The sequence below is a fragment of the Ambystoma mexicanum genome, chromosome 10 (assembly GCF_040938575.1).
Source record: "Ambystoma mexicanum isolate Mex_15411 chromosome 10, UKY_AmexF1_1, whole genome shotgun sequence".
Lineage (NCBI taxonomy): Eukaryota > Metazoa > Chordata > Amphibia > Caudata > Ambystomatidae > Ambystoma > Ambystoma mexicanum.
In genome coordinates, this window is record NC_090932.1 from 692789505 (window position 1) to 692806466 (window position 16962).

General features: G+C 48.3%; 1 protein-coding gene across 6 annotated transcripts in view; it reads left to right on the forward strand.

Moving 5' to 3' along the window:
• TRIP12 (thyroid hormone receptor interactor 12) overlaps positions 1 to 16962 on the forward strand; it is a 2051777-nt gene that overhangs the window by 944014 nt on the left and 1090801 nt on the right. For all 6 annotated transcript variants that reach the window (XM_069618297.1, XM_069618300.1, XM_069618299.1 and 3 more), the window contains one exon: positions 9972 to 10200. In XM_069618297.1, coding sequence (XP_069474398.1) covers positions 9972 to 10200 — 229 coding nt within the window. The remainder of the gene's footprint in view (positions 1 to 9971; positions 10201 to 16962) is intronic.

Consider the following 16962-nt stretch of genomic DNA (forward strand, 5'->3'; position numbering starts at 1 on the left):
CCCTTTCTTTTTAAATGGTGGTTTTGGATTTCCATCTCAAAGATCCATCTTATGTTTTTTCTCCTTCCCATCCTTCCAAGGCATAGCAAAGTTTTATTCGGCTGGTTTTGGTGCAGGATTTCGGCTACTCTGTCTCTGATGAGAGACGTCAGGAAAGATGACCAGCTTTTTGTGGGTTATGCTGCTACATGTGCTGGCAGAGCTGCGATTAAACGGGCCCTGTCAAGGTGGATGTTAGGACAGTTTTTCTAAAGTCCATCCAAAGGGACTATTTACAAAAAAAAACTTTCCTTGCAGTGAAGCCTCCAGATTCACTCCATTTTCTTTCTGACTATCAGTACTGGGAAACATGGTTTCCCTTTGTCTTGTTACTTTATCACTTTTGGTAACTTGTTATCATTGTACAATGCATCTTACAATGCAGTACAATGGGGTACGCTTTTTGTTTTGTCCTAGACTAACACTCAGAGGATTTGTGGTTACTCTAGATGTGTCTAAGGGACAAGCTGGTGGCAGCAGTTATTTTTTGCTATTTTTCTGGTGTATGATTTTTCATTTGTCCCTTGGCCATCCTGTCACTTACCCTTCTTCCTGGCCTGTGAGGCCACGGAAATCCTTATTTGGGCTTTGTGCCTGTGAAAGTGGATACCTTTTCCAGGCTACTGCAGGGCTATGTGTGTTTGCTGGTTCTAGGTAATTTGGTTGAAAATAAATGGTCGACAGGACAATTGGTCGACACCAAAAGGTCGACAGGCCAACTGGTCGAATTTTTTTTTTTTGTTTTTTCACTTTCTTTTTGACCAAATTGTGTCGACCATTTGTCTGTTGACCATTCGACCGGACACTGTGTTTGCTGCCAGGAAGTGGGTTGTGACTGTGGTGGTCCCAATCCACAAACTGGTTTGTGTGTCTGAATGATATTCATGAGTTGTGCCACCGGTGGTTCTGGTTGGACCAATGCTTGGCGGGGGGTGGGGGGCGATGTGTGTAGGGCCTGATCTTTGTTTGGCTAGTGGGAGTTTCAGCTCTTAACCGTCTTTTTGGATAAGAGGACTCCTGCACCCACTCTACAGAGATCCTGGAAGAACCTGAAGGAGCCAAGTAGCCTGTCCAGCTGCAGGACGTGCAAGGAAACTGGACCCGTTGGAGGAAGGCTTGACCACGACTTTCTGCTGCTGTCCTGGAAGTGCAACGTCTTGTCTGTGATCCTCAGCAGTCCTGCGAAGGAGCTATGTCGCTTGGAGTGGAGAGAACATCCATTCTCGATGTCTGCTCTGAGTCGTGTGAAGAGGAGCCTTCGGAAGTGCCCCTGAATCACCCAGTGGCTGACCAGCTCAGAGTTTGGGCTACTGTGCTGAAGATGTTGCCTTTCTACATTGGGGCCTGGAACTTAAGGGATTGCCAGCTTGTGCTACAAGACTCACCTCTGCCAAATATCGTGGTCCAGCATCAAGGGGACCCGAGACAGGAGGTGAGGGTCTGACTGCACCAAGTGTCGTCCTGGATCACCGTGCATCGGTGGCAGTTGTCCAAAACGTCTTTCCTGCATCTAGTCATGTGCTGAGCGGGGCCCTGCATAGATTTCCTCTGCGTTTCCCATCCTGAAGTCCTTGCAACAGCATTTGTTGCTGTTAGGGGAGTTTTCCTAAAGTCAACTTGAGGTAAGATTTAATAAAACTATTCCAATGGTATACAAGCCCCCAACTCTTAGTGTGTATTTCTGGAGCTTATGGGTCTGCTTGGATCACATGCTCTGCATAGTCTGACATTTATTGGTAGTTGCAGTGCATTACAAGATTTTTTAGAAACTCAAAAACTGACATCGACAAGGGGTGTTAGTAGTACTATCCCTAGTGTGACGTGTACTGTACCAATTGCCCTTCACGCGTCGAGGTCCCTCAGATTTATTTCCGCCATCAAAGTCGGTCGCAAATGCAGAGTTCTGTTCCAGGCTGATGTCTTCAATTAGTTGAAAGTTTACTAGTACACTCTTCTTTCTTACTTTCCTTATTGTTAGCTTTTGCCACACAGCCAACAGACTGCTCAACGGCATTCAACAGACAACCTCACTGTCGACTACTTGACTGATCGACAACCAGACGCAGCCTACACAGGACTCTTCGGACTTCGGCCCTTACAGTAGAGAGAGAGGGGGGAGAAGTTGTTCATACTGACCTCTTTAGAGAGTGCATATTCTGCCACCCCCTTTTCCTCGCCAATCTGCCCTTGTAATAAATAATGGACAAAACTCCCTTTAAATTACTACCAGCCATGGAAAATTCCATTGGAAGGAAACGCACCGCATGTGCAATTACTGTCTCCCGAGGGATCACCCCGAAATAGTTTGCAAATCTTGCAATCTTATTCTGACCTAAAACTCTATAAAGGATCGACGCACCAAATGCTGGGCTGCTCACGCAGTGCAGGCCGAGGCCTCCATCAATGTGACGGAAGACTTCAGCGAGGGCAGTATCGGGGTCCTTGGTGATGCTGAATGCGAGCGGGGTTCGTCTGAACCCCATGTGCAGGCCCCGACTCCAATAAGCAGGCCAGCAGCTCTGTGATGGAGAAGACACCCGGCGGCCAGAGCGCACAAGCCTAAGAAAACTAAATATATACCCCACGGCAGACTTTGTACAATACTGTCGAGTGTCAAAGCCCACGCGGTGTCCACCGAGAGCCTCAGGTTCTTCCCTGTCCCTGAGCCATCGCATACGCTTTCGCCTCATTAAAGGCCTCTGAAACCAGACCCCAAGGTCGGTTTGGACACCGCACACAAATAGGCCCTCCTTTGGCCCGCCAAAAAGCAAGCATTGAAAGGCGCATCAGCGTCCACCAAGCAGATGCTGAAGATGCACGAGTTCATCAAAAACATGTCAATACTACCCTGCTTAAAGCTAGGTCACCGAAAAAAAAAAAAATATTTCGACACCTTTGGCCTCCAAGAGCACACCCCCTGAAGACCCCCAGCCCCCCCCCCCCCTTTAGACTCCCTTTCATTGGCTATGCACCACAAAAACCAAACTCCCTCCCATGCCACCCAATCATGTCAGGCTTCCCACCTTCATGTGAATATACTCCTGAATAGTGTGATAACATTTTAAGAAGGATGTCAAGTTTTGTGGACTTCATGGACAGACAGCCAGATCAACTTTCATCCCTTAGAGATGCCGCACAGCCAGGGCCTCAGCACACCAGCACCCTGCTAAAAAACCTTGCCTTGAGCCACAGCCTAGCACCCCTGCTTTTTGCACGCCGCACTCGACGTATCAAGACCCCTCTCAGGACATGTACTATGACAATCCCTCAGGGTTACAAGTCCCAGGGTCTCAAGGTGATCATTATAGTCAGGACCAAATCTAGGATGACGATAGCTAGCTAATCCAGTCGCCAGACCATAAGGATCAGCCGGTAGCAGATTCTCCGGTTGATAACCAACTACAATACAATGAACTGCTACTAAAGGCTGCACAACATTTTAACATCGGTACTCAGGAAGCACAAGTCGATGGATTTTGTGCAAGACATTCTGGCAGACAAAAGGTCTGCCACCCAGTTTATTCCGCTCCTGCAGTCTGTACAAAGACTCATCCAGCCCTCCCTACTTGCGCCTACTCTCACAAGGGCGGACAACTCCAGAATAGAAAAACTTTTCAGGCCATCGCCCACTGACCCTCTGTATATTAGGGGTCAGCTTAAACCTGATTCATTAGTGGTCACTGTTGGGGATAATTTTCATTTCTGTGCTAAATCCCTTTAAACTTGGAGACCCCCAGCTGTTTGGACTTTAGGACTTTTTAATTTTAAGCCAGGAGTGAGTGAGACCACTTTCTCACTCGCTCATGCATTTTGACCTGATTTGGATTATGAGTTTGCTCTGTTTTTGTAGTCTGACAAATTCCATAGGCATCTACTTCTTGTATGGTGACACACACCTTCAGTGCAGTGTCTCAGAGAAATCCTTTAGATTTCTCATAAGGTTTAAGTACCTTTTCTTACGTGAACTACTGTTACCAAGAATAGAAAAGTGAAATTGACTTTACTTACCTTTTCTGCTTGTAGGTCCAGCACACCCCATGTTATGTGGAGTGCTGGGGGGGTTAATTAGCCCCTTTCCCTACTCACTCATGCAACATTTTTTATGTTCCCCTCACGACTTTAAATGGCTGGTGGCAGTGGTTTAATTTTCCTACCACTGTGCTTTTTTAACACAGACTGAACCCTCAGCTGCAGTATAGCATCCATGGGTGACCATTGTGTCAACAAGGCCTGGTCTTATTTTTTCGTCATTTCTTCTTAGTGGGGTCTTTCTTGGGTTTCACTCTGCGCGCCAAACCAGGGTTAACCTTTTTGTTTGTTTTGCCTTTGGCGGACTTCAGTACTGAAACCTGCCTCTTGCTTGTGTGTGGCAGTGTGTGTGGCAGTGTGTAGCAGTGTGTGTGTGTGGCAGGAAGCGAGGGAGGTGCCCGAAACTTCCTGTCCTTACTAAGTCTCTTTTGTTACCCGAATGCATCCAGTGCTGATTAGCTGGCTGTCCTTTTAGGACAGCCACCCTGCCGTGTGAGTGACGGCTAGGCTGTGCATTAACAGCCCTCCCTACTTACTCCTAACTACCCGAGCGGTTAAACGCTGAATCAAGAAACTATTCAGGCCAGCGCCCACACACCCCCTGTATATTAGGGTTCAGTTAAAACCTGATCCAGTTGTCGTTGCCACTACCATAATGAGGGTTGGCACTGCACTGGCGTCGGCTGAAGCCCCGCCAGACATAGAAAGCAAACAAATCTACACTTTAGCAAGTAAGGTTGCCTCCGCAGCGGCATATAAAGCTAGAATCGCAAACACTACACTCCTGGCTAGTTATGGCTTCCACAAATGGTATGACTTGGAATACCACGTTGAAGCAGTGTCGGAACCACTCAAGTCGCATATCGCAGAGGGCAAGCAGGTATCGAACTGCATCCTCAAAAATAATCTCGATGCAGCAGACCATGCAGGCTGCATCGTGGAAGGCACGCTCATCAAGAACCACTCCTGGCTCAGACAGTCTGGTTTTAAACTAAAGACTCAGGCCACCCTACATAACATGTCAGTTGAGCCTAATGTACTATTCGGTAAGGCTGTCAAAGATGCTCACAAGAGCGCAAACGAGGAGTAGGATGCTGTTAAATCCATTGGCCAGTTACCTACGTACAGCAGGGCTCATCTGACTCCATAAGGTTTCGGGGTCAGGGTGCTCAACGTTCCTCAGGCTATACTATGGGTGGACAATCCTCATCGTGGGCCCATCCCAAGGACAAACTTCCTCTTCCAGTTTTCAAAGAGGAAATAAAAGGGCCAGAGGATGAGGCAGAACCTCACTTGGGAGAGGCTCCACCCCTCCCAAACAATGATGCACCGCTACAGGTCCCCTACCATGCTACTCCAGTAGGAGGCTGAATTTCACACCTCACCCACGCATGGGAGGGGATAAGGTCGGACAAGTGGGTGGAAAATATCAACAGAAGAAAAACACATATTGTTGGAAGAAGTAAAGGCAGTGCTGGAAAAGGACACCATGGAGATCGACCCAGCATACAAGGTTATTTATTCAACGTAATTCCTTGTGTCAAAGAAAGACCTTTACATGCGCCCAGTACTAGATCTGCGAACAAATAGGTCAAACCCCAAAAGTTTAGCATGACCATGCTCCAAGAAGTAATCCCACTCCTAAAACGGGGGTGGGGGGAGGGGCTACATGGCAACATTGGATATGAAAGGTGCATACTTTCATATTTCAATGCTTGCTGCGCTCAGAAAATATCTGCGTTTCAAGATAGCGGGAGATAAGATATGGGTTGTCAAACAGTTTGCGGTGGAATGGATCGTAATCTATTCCCCTGCAACTGTGTATGACCTTCAGTCAAACAGTCCAATCCCCTGCCTGCGAAGCAGCCCTATATTGACATCAGTTCCGTCCCTCAAACGCTGGCTGGAGCTGATTCTGGAGGGTACTTTCTCTATAATAGTTAACCTTACCTTTGGGTATAAGCATGTACTACACAAGTTGGTAGTGTGACAGAGCAGCCAGGATTATCTCAAAGAGGGTTCAATGTGATCTGTAAGGTTGTAACTCAGTTTCACAATGACAGTTATTCAAATAAACACTTATATGCAAGGTTTCTTGATTAAAATAATTATTAATTTAACAGTGGAATAAGCCTTATTTAGAAGGGAGCAAAACATGTAACACTTTAAAATATACTTCAAAACACACTTAGTTTCTTTAATCAGATGATATCCGTTGGGGATGGCACCACAGACACTTCCGACACCCTCAGGTGACTTAAATAGCTAGGATGCTGTGGACATTGATTTATCACTGGTACATTTAGAGAAATACAGAGTTTGGTGCAAAAGGTTATATATGGAAATAAAACAAAGGTTAACTAATATTTCATGAACTGGCAAGCACTTGTTGACCCCTCCAATGCAAAGAAAATTAACCCTTTCCTGGAGGAAAGGCAAAAGCACAAAGTCAAAGGTAAGAGTTTCAGCCAGGACAGCCAATGTTAGTTCAGCAAAGTCTAGGGGAGCTGAAGATCTTCTTGCAGGTAAGTTAAAGTCTTGCACAATGTTTTTAGAAACGTTTGTAGAAAGGAAATCACTGAAGGGCCACAAGGTGGGAGGCTTATGAAGGGGCAAAGCTTCAAGCAACTCTTCAAGAGTAACCAAGTCAAATCTCAACTGATAGCAAGGCTACACAACAAGAGGTAAGCCCCCTTAGTTTTACTGTACCTTTGGTTAGAAGAAAAGTGCATCCAGCGGTCATCTGTTTCTGTGTAGGTTTGCAGATCCTGTGTTCCTGGGCCCCATTCGTGGGGACAAGAGGGAGGAGGGACTCCTGCACTACGAATGGAAAGTCAGCGGCAGCAATGGGCAAACTTCAGATCAGCGGCACTTTGCTTTTTCAGCTCCTCATGACTCTCGCAAACAGCACCACCGCGGTTCTCGGATACCTTAATGGACTTTCCACACATCTGGGGTCCAGCACTCTGTTAAGCTGGCTCAGGCTTGGTCAGTCCTGCTTCATGGGAGTACGGAGGATTTTCGTGGAGCTCAGGTCCTACTAGTGATGCACTCGATCTGGCACTCCTCTCCCTGGCAATCAGTTCCTGCAGCAGCAATGGAAGTACAGCCAGCTCCGAGAGGATGTCCAGACAAGTTCACTTTGGGGTTGAATGGTCCCTACAACCTAAGGGGAGAAGTCTTCCATTGCAGGGCTTCTCGGGTCAAAGCCAATTCGGAGCTTCAGCGGGCAAACCAACGGTCCAGGAGTTGCAGCCGGCATCTCTTCCAAGTTCTTCTTTGGATTCCTTCGTCTAGTGGTCGACACTTAAATTTGTAACTGTCTAGACCCAGCACACACCATCTTATAATAGGGCGTTGGACGGGTTACTTAGTATCCCCTTTGTCTAGTTTCTCATTTAACATTTTTAGGTTACCCTTTCTACAATTATTGGCTGGTGGCAGTGGTTTACTTTTTCCTACCATTGTGTGTTTCTACTGCGGGCTGTAATTGCAGCTGCAGTAAAGCACCCATGGGGGCCCATTTTGTCAAAATGTCCCCAGTCTTTTTTCGCCCAATTCTTACTGGAAAGGTCCTTGAGATTTACTCTGCTCGCCAAACCTGGTTTGGTCCCTTAATTCGTTTGGTCGTTGGCAGGGTTCACTGCTGAAGCCCGTCACTGGCTCCAGCGTGTCTGTAAGGGCAGGAAGTGAGCGAGGTGCCCGAAACTCCCTGTGCTTAGTCTCCTTGGGCACAGGAATGCACCCAAAGGTGATTGGCTGGCCGGCTGTCCTCGGAGTGACAGCTAGGCTACAAATGAATGGGAGAAACCTGCATAAAAGGCAAGGTTTTTTGGCTTGGAAGGCAGTGTCGACCACTGGACGAAGGAATATGAAGAACTTGGAAGAGACGCCTGCTGCAACTCCTGGACTGTTGGTTTGCTCGGTGAAGCCCTGCTGCTGTGCTTAAGCTCCGAATTGGCCTTGACCTGAGAAGCCCTGCAACGGAAGACTACTCCACTTGGGTTGTAGGGACCATTCAACCCCAAAGTGAACTTGTTTGGGGTAGGCAGGAAGTGAGGGAAGTACCCGAAACTCCCTGTCCTTAGTCTCCTACGAGATCCAAATGCACTCTGGTGTGATTGGCTGGCTGACTGTCGAGCAAGGACAGCCACCCTGCTCGGTGAGTGGCAAATAGGCTGGAATCAAAGGGAGAAAACTGTTTAAAAGGTGAGTCTCTTGGACTGGAAAGCAGTAACGACCAGAGGAACAAAAGAACCGAAGACTAGCTGGAAGAGGATGGCTTCTGCAACTACTGGACCATTGGTTTTCCCGGTGAAGCCCTGCTGCAGGTCCGAATTGCCAAGTTCATCTCGACAGAGAAGCCCCTTCAAGGACGGCTTCTTCCTTTGAGTTGGTGGGACCAATCAACTCGTAAGCCACCTGGATACCATTCTCTGAGCTGGTTAGGTTTAACCACGGGGGGAAGGACACCAGCTTGTGTGCTTGACTACAGCTACTCGAACTGAAGTAACTTAGTTTTGTCTGCGTTTTCCGACGATCCCGTGCAGTGCAGGAGTCCCCCGAAGTCCTCCCTCTTGTCCCCATGACTGAGGCTCAGGAACAGTGAGATCTGCAGGAACTGCCAGGAACCAACGTCTTCAGCTGCAACTTTTCTTCATATTAAGGTTCTGTGCCAACCCGACTTACAGAACGTCTCTCTCGCGGTGAAAGTTTGTTGAACTTTCCCAACTTGCCGGCCTAATCAGCTTGTGACCCAACATATGATTCTTTTTCGTACCAACTATTTCTGAGAACTTTGGCAAAGACTTTAACGTTTACTACAAGAACTGCTCTTTACTATCCAAGATACTACCCCATTGACTTTGGCCTATTGAACTGAATCGAGTCCTCTAGTGATCTCAAACTATTTGCACTGCCTAAGAAAATATTTGTGATTTATTAACTAGTGCTTTTTACTCTTGCTCCTATTTCAGGGGAGCTTCATTTACTCAAACTTATTGGTTCAGCACTGAAGTGTGTTTGTGTATAATAGTAAGTTGCCTACTTCTAGTAAATGTTTTCTAAATGACTGTGTAATAAATTAATAAGTGTTTTACCAAGAAACCTTGAATGTAAGTGTCTACTTGAACCATTGTGATTGTAAGACCTCTGTGTAACATCCTTGTACTGCTCACATTCCCCCTTGAGATAAGCCTGGCTGCTCAGCTCGATACAAAAACTGTGTGGTACAGACTTATACCAAAGGTTGGTTTTGCTTACACCTGTAGTCCTAATTGTATGTGGTGGTCCCAGAGGGTACTGCATGCAATACTGCCTAACACAATTGAACCACTTTAAACTGTTTAAAGTAAAGTGTGGGTGAACTCTAGTGATCTTACCAACTGGAAATGTATGTATGTCTGTAGTATTGATTTAGTAGTACTATTTACTTGGGATTTTAATTGCTTAGTTTGCATTCAGGCCTACTAAATGTAGTTTCATACTTGATGTTTGATTTAAGTGCTTAGTATATTATTGTACCATTACACCACTGCATAACTCTTGCAGTCTAAGAATTACTGCTCTTCCACTGACCTTGATTGAGTTGGTGAGACTTTGGTGTCCCCTCTACCCCCCTGAGGGTGGCATCTTAGGAACGCTCCCTCAGGGCTGGTTCTGAAAATCCATCTTAACACAGCTTATCTGACCGAGTGCTTGTGTTGCATTAGTTTTATTTCTATTGGTCTCTAGCCTAATGGGAGCATATTCTTCCACACAACAATCGATTCACCACATTTATAATTTTGCAGCTCATTTTATTTTGTTGATCCATACAGAGAAGACGACGTGATGTAGCCTTTATGTCGATTGAAGAGCTTGTAGGTATGCACTCATAATTAAGGTTGTGTTTATTTTTACAGGTGGACATGCTGAGTTAAAAAGGGATGATGCACGAGCACAGCTAATGAAAGAGGATCCCGAACTGGCAAAATCTTTTATTAAAACATTGTTTGGTGTCCTGTATGAAGTATACAGCTCTTCTGCAGGTCCTGCTGTCAGACACAAGTGCCTTAGGGCAATTCTTAGGATAATTTATTTTGCTGATGCAGACCTTCTGAAGGATGTACTGAAAAACCATGCAGTTTCTAGGTGGGTGTTACATATTTACAAATTCCTAAAGCCACACAAGGGCAAAATATGTCATTTTGTTTCTGCTGTAAGTTAATAAAAGAAATATGTGGTAATTTACTAGCTGTTTTTAGACTGTTAAACACTGATCTTGTGGTCTGTATTTAAACTGGTCTATATGATGATTCATTTTTGTTTAGATTTATAAAAAAGTATACAGGTCATCTGATATTAATCACAGTGGCGCCCAAATACATCACCTATCGTGGCGAAGCATTATCTTAACTTGAAGCATGCAACTTGTCGAAGCTCAGGTTGCATTTTATAATGGATATTATCTAGCATTAGTTGATACTGTTACATATTGGTTTAATCAAAGCATTGACTCCTGGCATTTTAAACCGGTTACTCCTTTGGCATGAACGTTCGTTTCGTTTTGGATTTCTGCCTGTATCACAAAATGAATACACATCAGATTTTCAATCCAAACAAAAACTTGACTTTTAAGCGCTTGATTATCTCTGGAAATTAACTTAACAGAGCAGAATGGCATTCATTATGAGTGATAGCTGGGTTATCTTGTAAAAACAGCACTACCTTCACTTTAGGTATATTGAAGATCATTCAACTTGTTAATTAGTCAAAGACTAGTCCATTTAATTGAATAAACATGTTTTAAATACACAGATATAACCAAATCACACACTATTTATGTAATAAGGCACTTTACACCGTGCCTGCTGACGGCAGAAGCTGACATCAAGATTTGTATTGAAATGCTCTGCAAATCTGCTTTTCCAGAAAAGCAGCATGTAAAAAAAATTGCATTTTGTGCACTTCTCATTTGTCCAGACAAAGAAAATGAAGTTCAAATAAGTCATTAGCTTGTACCCATATAACATCAAGTTTGGCGTATTGGCTCGCACCCTTGACTTTGTATTTACCAACAACCAGATGCAACACAATTTCTCCTGCATGGGGTCTGGCATGGATTTACATGGTCATGAATATTCCCTGTTGTCAGGCCGGGAATTCTCAGTAAAAGAAAAAACAGTTTCACTTTAGTTTATAAACTGTCTTTCTCATATAAACCAATCACTGAGCTCTGGGTCATACTGCCCCCAGCCAATGACTGCCCTCTACCTATGCCCCTCCTCTGACAGCCATCCTCAGATTTTTACGGCACATTCAAGTGTTGGGAGTCGTTGAGTTTCGCTCTACAAGCTTTGTTTTTTTTTTTGTGCTTTTTTGGCTAGGAAACCCCCCCCTCCCCCCCTCTTTTTTTTCATACGAGCCGGTGTGCTCCATAGATTATTCATCTGATTAACGGGGATTCATTCTTCGCCATCTTTCATCGCCCCTCAAGGGCAAAATCATTGAGTGTTTTCTTCTTGGAAGTTTCCAGAAGGCCATCAGGCCAATACTGAGCCTGATCATGTCGGTGAGAAGGATGGGGCTTCCATCTTCAAGCTCTGCACCGACTGCGGTTTTCACGGACGACAAGCATTCCCAGTGCCAGTATTGTCTTCACCCGACGCACAAGGAAGAAGATTGCGAGATCTGCTGTGGCCTCAAAGTACACGATGAAGGATCGGCACATCTGACTGGCGGCGTGGCTCAAAGCCAGGGCCTCTACCCCGTGTGGTCCACATGGGCATGCCTCATCTGGATCCAGCCAGCCAGAGTGGGCTTCTAAGTCCTTTGAGGGTGCTCCATCTGTGGGGGCGCAAGACAAGGCCAAGCACAGAGTCTGCTTCCGTCGGGGTCGCCACGCAAGCTGGTCCTGCAACGGTCAGGGTGCGTTCATAGTCCATCAGCCTCAGTCTCCAGCCATCGCTCCAGCTCTTCGTCTAAGAGAAAGTCGGCTACTCCGGGGAAGCTGCGAGAGAACCCGGAGAAGGCCAAGCAGGACAAGGTTTCCATCCTGCCAGTTAAGGCCCAAGTGATCCAGGTTAAGTCCTCTTCCATCGAGCTGGTTGCGGCTGCCCTCTCCACGGCGAAAGGGGCTGACCTGGTCCTGGATAAACCCGTGGTGGTCAGGGTGGCTCTTCCTCACAGGCGTGAGGCTTCAGCCAAACCAGTGGAGAAGACTTTGGAAAAGAGGATGTCGGACCACAGCTTGAGGCTGAACCCTCAGGACCCAAAGAAGTGGGGTGTGTGGAAGAGCTACAGGGCACGGATATTTCTTTGTCCGACGAGGAAGACTGTTTCTGTCCACAACATCCCGGAGGAGATTGGTGACTACGAGAACGTCTGAGTTTCCCGCGGTAGGCGCCGGGCCCAGCGGCCCTGTTCCGCAGGCACCCCCAGAGATCAGTTGCAGGATATTCTCTCGACCCTCGACACAGTGGTGTCAGAGATTCAGAAGAGGATGACAACGGCACCACAAGCGACAGCGCCAGCTGACACCAGGGACACCACCTACGTAGAAATGTAGGAGACACCCTACGCCTCCACTACAACCGTCACGGCCCTACCCTCTTAGAATTACAGGGACGTACACAGCGACGACTGGCGCAGACAACAGAATCTCTCCGCCACCAAGGGCTTCTCCGCCGGACGAAGGGGGATCCTTCCACTCCATGATGGCCTGTGCGTCGGAACTCTTCCAGCTCAACCTGGAAGAGAAGGAAGGCTTCTCTTATCAGCGCTGAGGAGCGAAAAGGAAGACCACTCTGTCGGAACCGCTCCTGGACAACATCTGAGATGAAGGGCTGGTGCCGAAGAAACCCACCTCAGCCCCAGCAAAGAGGGATTGGCTAGAAAAGAAATAGCGTGTGCCGGAGTCTACACCCAAATGTCTGCGGTCACAACCATTGCCGGATTCAGTGGTCTCAGCTGCGGCTAGGAAGAAGTCCTCCAACCCGTTGTCAACCTCTGCCCCCCTGCCCAGACGGCGAGGGTAAGAAATAAAATGCCATGGGACGGAAGTTCATTTACTCAGCAGCAACGATTAACAAGGCGGCCAACGCCCTAGCGATCCTAGTTAGGGACGACCAAGAGCTATGGTACAAGATGGTGCTGGAGGGGTGACTTAATATCCCCTTTGTCTAGTTTCTCATGTAACATTTGGGTTACTCTTTCGAATGGATTGTGTCCTCCAACGTATTCCACATCTTTGACATGTAATGTCCACAGCTGCACACTTCGGAAAGTTTTTCAGCAGAGGACGTCCTATGTCGATGACGTCTGGTCGATGTCCCTCGAAGGCCTCCGTCAAGGGCGACGTCACCGGATTTTATAAATAGGACGCAAGGCGCCCGTAGCCTCAGTTCCGTTTATTCTGCGAACGTGTTTTGTGAAACTCGGCGCGCCTCGTGTGTTCATCGTTGAGGTGTCTTTCTTCGACCCCTCAGACTCAGCGGTCTGGCTTCAAGACCTGACGGGACTGCCAGTCGAAAATGTCGCTCACCGACCCATATCACATTTGTTTGTGGTGCTTGGGCGAGTCGCACGACACCAACAAATGTTCGAAATGCCAGTCGCTGACTGGCAAGGCCTTGCGGAAGGGGAAGCTCCAGGTAGGTAGGGGTTCCAAGCCCAGTAAGTCCTGAAAATCCAAGTCCAAAGGGGTGTCCACCGACGACTCGAGGGGCGACTCTCCGTGTCGGGTGGAGGCCTGGGGTTCTCGGTCCCGGAGTGGTTCCCACCATTCTTCTTCTTTGCAGCATTTGTGGAAGCGCCGTCACCGGTCGCCTTCCCCGTCCTCTTTGGAGGAGGGACCAGTGAGGAAAGTGGCATGCCCGACGAAGTCCTCGACTCCGGAGCAATGGGCCGCCTTTAAGGAGCAAGTGTTAGCGATATTTCAATCGCAGGGCACTAGTCCAGTCCCGCCTTCTAACGAAGCCAGCCAGGATCGGTCTTGTACCGTGGCTCGCACGCCTTCGGGCTCAGGACTGCGACTCGCATAGGGAACCTTCGATGTCCCGTTCGGCCAAGGCTACGGAGAGTCGAAATACGTGCTTCTAGGTCTCGGTCTTCGTCCCCAGCGAGACCGCTGCAACCTACTTAAGGGCTCGATGCCGGCGTCGACTCGTTTGGTGCCGTATCTCTCCGACTCGGATGTCACCGCTTCGCCATCTTATCAACCCACGGCGCCGTCGGCACCAGTGTAGATGCCGAAGCATTCGGCGCTCACTACGTCAAGGTTCAAAGCCTTCAGCGCTTTCGGCGCCTTCATGGATTTTTGCCGAAATTTCCCATTGGAGTACCTCGATGTGGTGGATCCTCCTAGGAAGGCTACGGCGAAGTCTGAGGCCAGTTTTGGACTCCAGGCCCTATTCTGTCATCAGGCCTGGGTTTCAACTCCCTCTGGATGACATATATGAAGAGGAAGAAAGGTCTGAGTTTGAGGACCCCGGTGAACTTGAGGTGGCTCCACTTTTTTCTGGAGACAGTCAGTTGGAGGAGTTGAGGCAGACCCTCCATGATGCCAGTGGGTTGGACACTTCTCCGGAAGGGAAATTTGGTAGGCCTGAGCCTGGGGCTCATGCAGAGTCTTCATACAGGAGGCTCATGGCTAGGGTCTGAGTATCTTGGCTGGTCCAGTCCACCTGAAGACTTTGTGCAGGATGATCTAACAGACATCTTAGATCACGGTCCGTCCTCTGACCCGGTATTGCAACTTCATCTCACATTACAGAAAAGGGTGGCAGCTGCTTGACAGTCCCCGGAATCTCTTCCGGCTGTTAATAAATCTTTGACAAAAAAGTACCGCCCTTCCGTTAGCGACCCCAGCTATTTATCTACTCACCCCACTCCCGAGAGTTTGGTGGTTCAGGTGGCTACGGCCACCTCGAGGCAGGCAGCATACCCTACCATCCCTCCGGATAGGGACGATGAGTGCTTCAACGGTTGGGCCTGCAAGGTATTTTCTGCTGGGAGCATGGCCTTGAAATCGGCAAACTCCACTTGTGCCTTGGCAAGGTTCTCACAAACTCTGTGGAACAGTTTCTTTAGCGGCTGAGCATTCTCCCGAGTGGGAAGAAAGGATTGGGTTCCTTGCTCTAGTGCAAGATGGCAAGGATGCCATGTGCGAATCCCTTCAGTCGGGTTTGGATCCGGCCAATAGTGTTAGCCGATCCATGGCTTGCGAGCACCATTATACGCAGATTTGCTTGGTTGCGGAAGTCAGATTTTGCTCTGGATGTGCAGGCCCGTCTTCTGAACATGCCCTTTGATGGCACACATTAGTTTTGCAGCAAGGCTGATGAGATCCTTGAGAGGTTGCAGACCTCGAAAGCTGCGGCTAAATCTTTAAGCGCGGCTGTGCGTCATCCTCCGCCTTTTCGTCCTAGGGGACAGCAATGGAGGGGAGGTTCTTTTTGTTACTACTCCTCCTTTAGTAGAACGAGAGGGGCCGCCAGTCAAAGGGGACAGCGAAAAAGTACCTGTGGTGGTCGAGGAAATCGTGGTGTCAAAGCCCCTCAGGCAGCTGCCTCTTTGCCTTTAGGCACTGCTGCAGCCGCTTTAAAACAGTCATCAGCTCTCTTCTCGCATGATGTCATGCATTTACCTCATTCAACTCAGCAGGTTGCGGATGTGCCTGCTACAGGAGTTCCTCGATACCCATTGGGTCCAGGTGTCTGGAAGCTTCCAGGGACAGGATTGCGCTTGACTAGGAGTTCCGTCGAGCGATAAGGTGGTGGGGTGTGTGCTCCAATCTGTCCGGAGGCACGGATTTCCAGACCCTCCCGTACCAGAAGACCGCCATGACAGACGCTTCCCTCAAAGGTTGGGGAGCCCACACTGGCCGGCTTCACGCCAGAGGCCTGTGGTTACCGGAGGAGAAGACGTTGCACATCAACGTCCTGGAACTAGGGGCAGTGTTTTGGGCCCTCGGGTCACTTCTGCCATCCCTCAAGGACAAGGTGGTGAGGGTCTTCACGGACAATATCACCACAATGTTTACATCCGGAAGCTGCGGGGCACTAAGTCCCCAGCGCTCTCCAAAGAGGCGCAGGACTTATGGCACTGGGCCGTTGCCCAGGAGATGTTCCTAATTCTGTTTCATCTGGCAGGAGTAAAAAACACTGTGGCCGACTCCTTCAGAAGGGAGCTGCGCTCTTGCCATGCGTGGGAGCTTCAACCGTATCAAGTGGACTACCTGTTCCTCAAATTGGGCAATCCCGAGATCGATCTGTTTGCGACGGCGACGAACACCAAGTGCCAGAGGTTCGCCAGCAGGATCCCTCAGCCGGGGAGCATGGGGGGACCCATTCTCATTCCCTTGAAGGCCCATTTCAGTATACGCTCTCTTTTGCAGTTACTTCTTCGAGTCATCAGACAGTACCGTTGCAGGATGATCCTCAACGCACCAGAATGGCCGAGACAGATCTGGTACCTGGACCTGCTGAGCATGTCAGCGTCACCGCCAGTAAAGCTGCCAGTGGTCGCGGATCTTCTCGACGGGGAAGGAGGCGCCATTCTTTACCACAACCCGGGGTCTCTGAACCTGAAGGCCTGGCTCCTGCAGCATAAGAGTTAGGTGGCTACGATCTTCCGGCAGACTGCAAACAGATTCTCGCCAGAGCATAGTCTCCTTTGAAATGCTAAGGACTCAAATGGAAGCGCTTTGCATTTTGGTGCCGTTCTCAGAAGATCAACCCTCTGCGGGTCACGCCCCCTCTAGTACTTCAGTATTTACTGTTGACTAAATCGGACTTGCTCATACCTCCATAAAGGTTTATCTGGCGGCTATCTCCCGCTACACCAGATCTCTGGGACGGTCTTCTCTGTGGTCGCACCATGTAGTTAAGGAGTTCGTAAAAGGACTGTTCCACT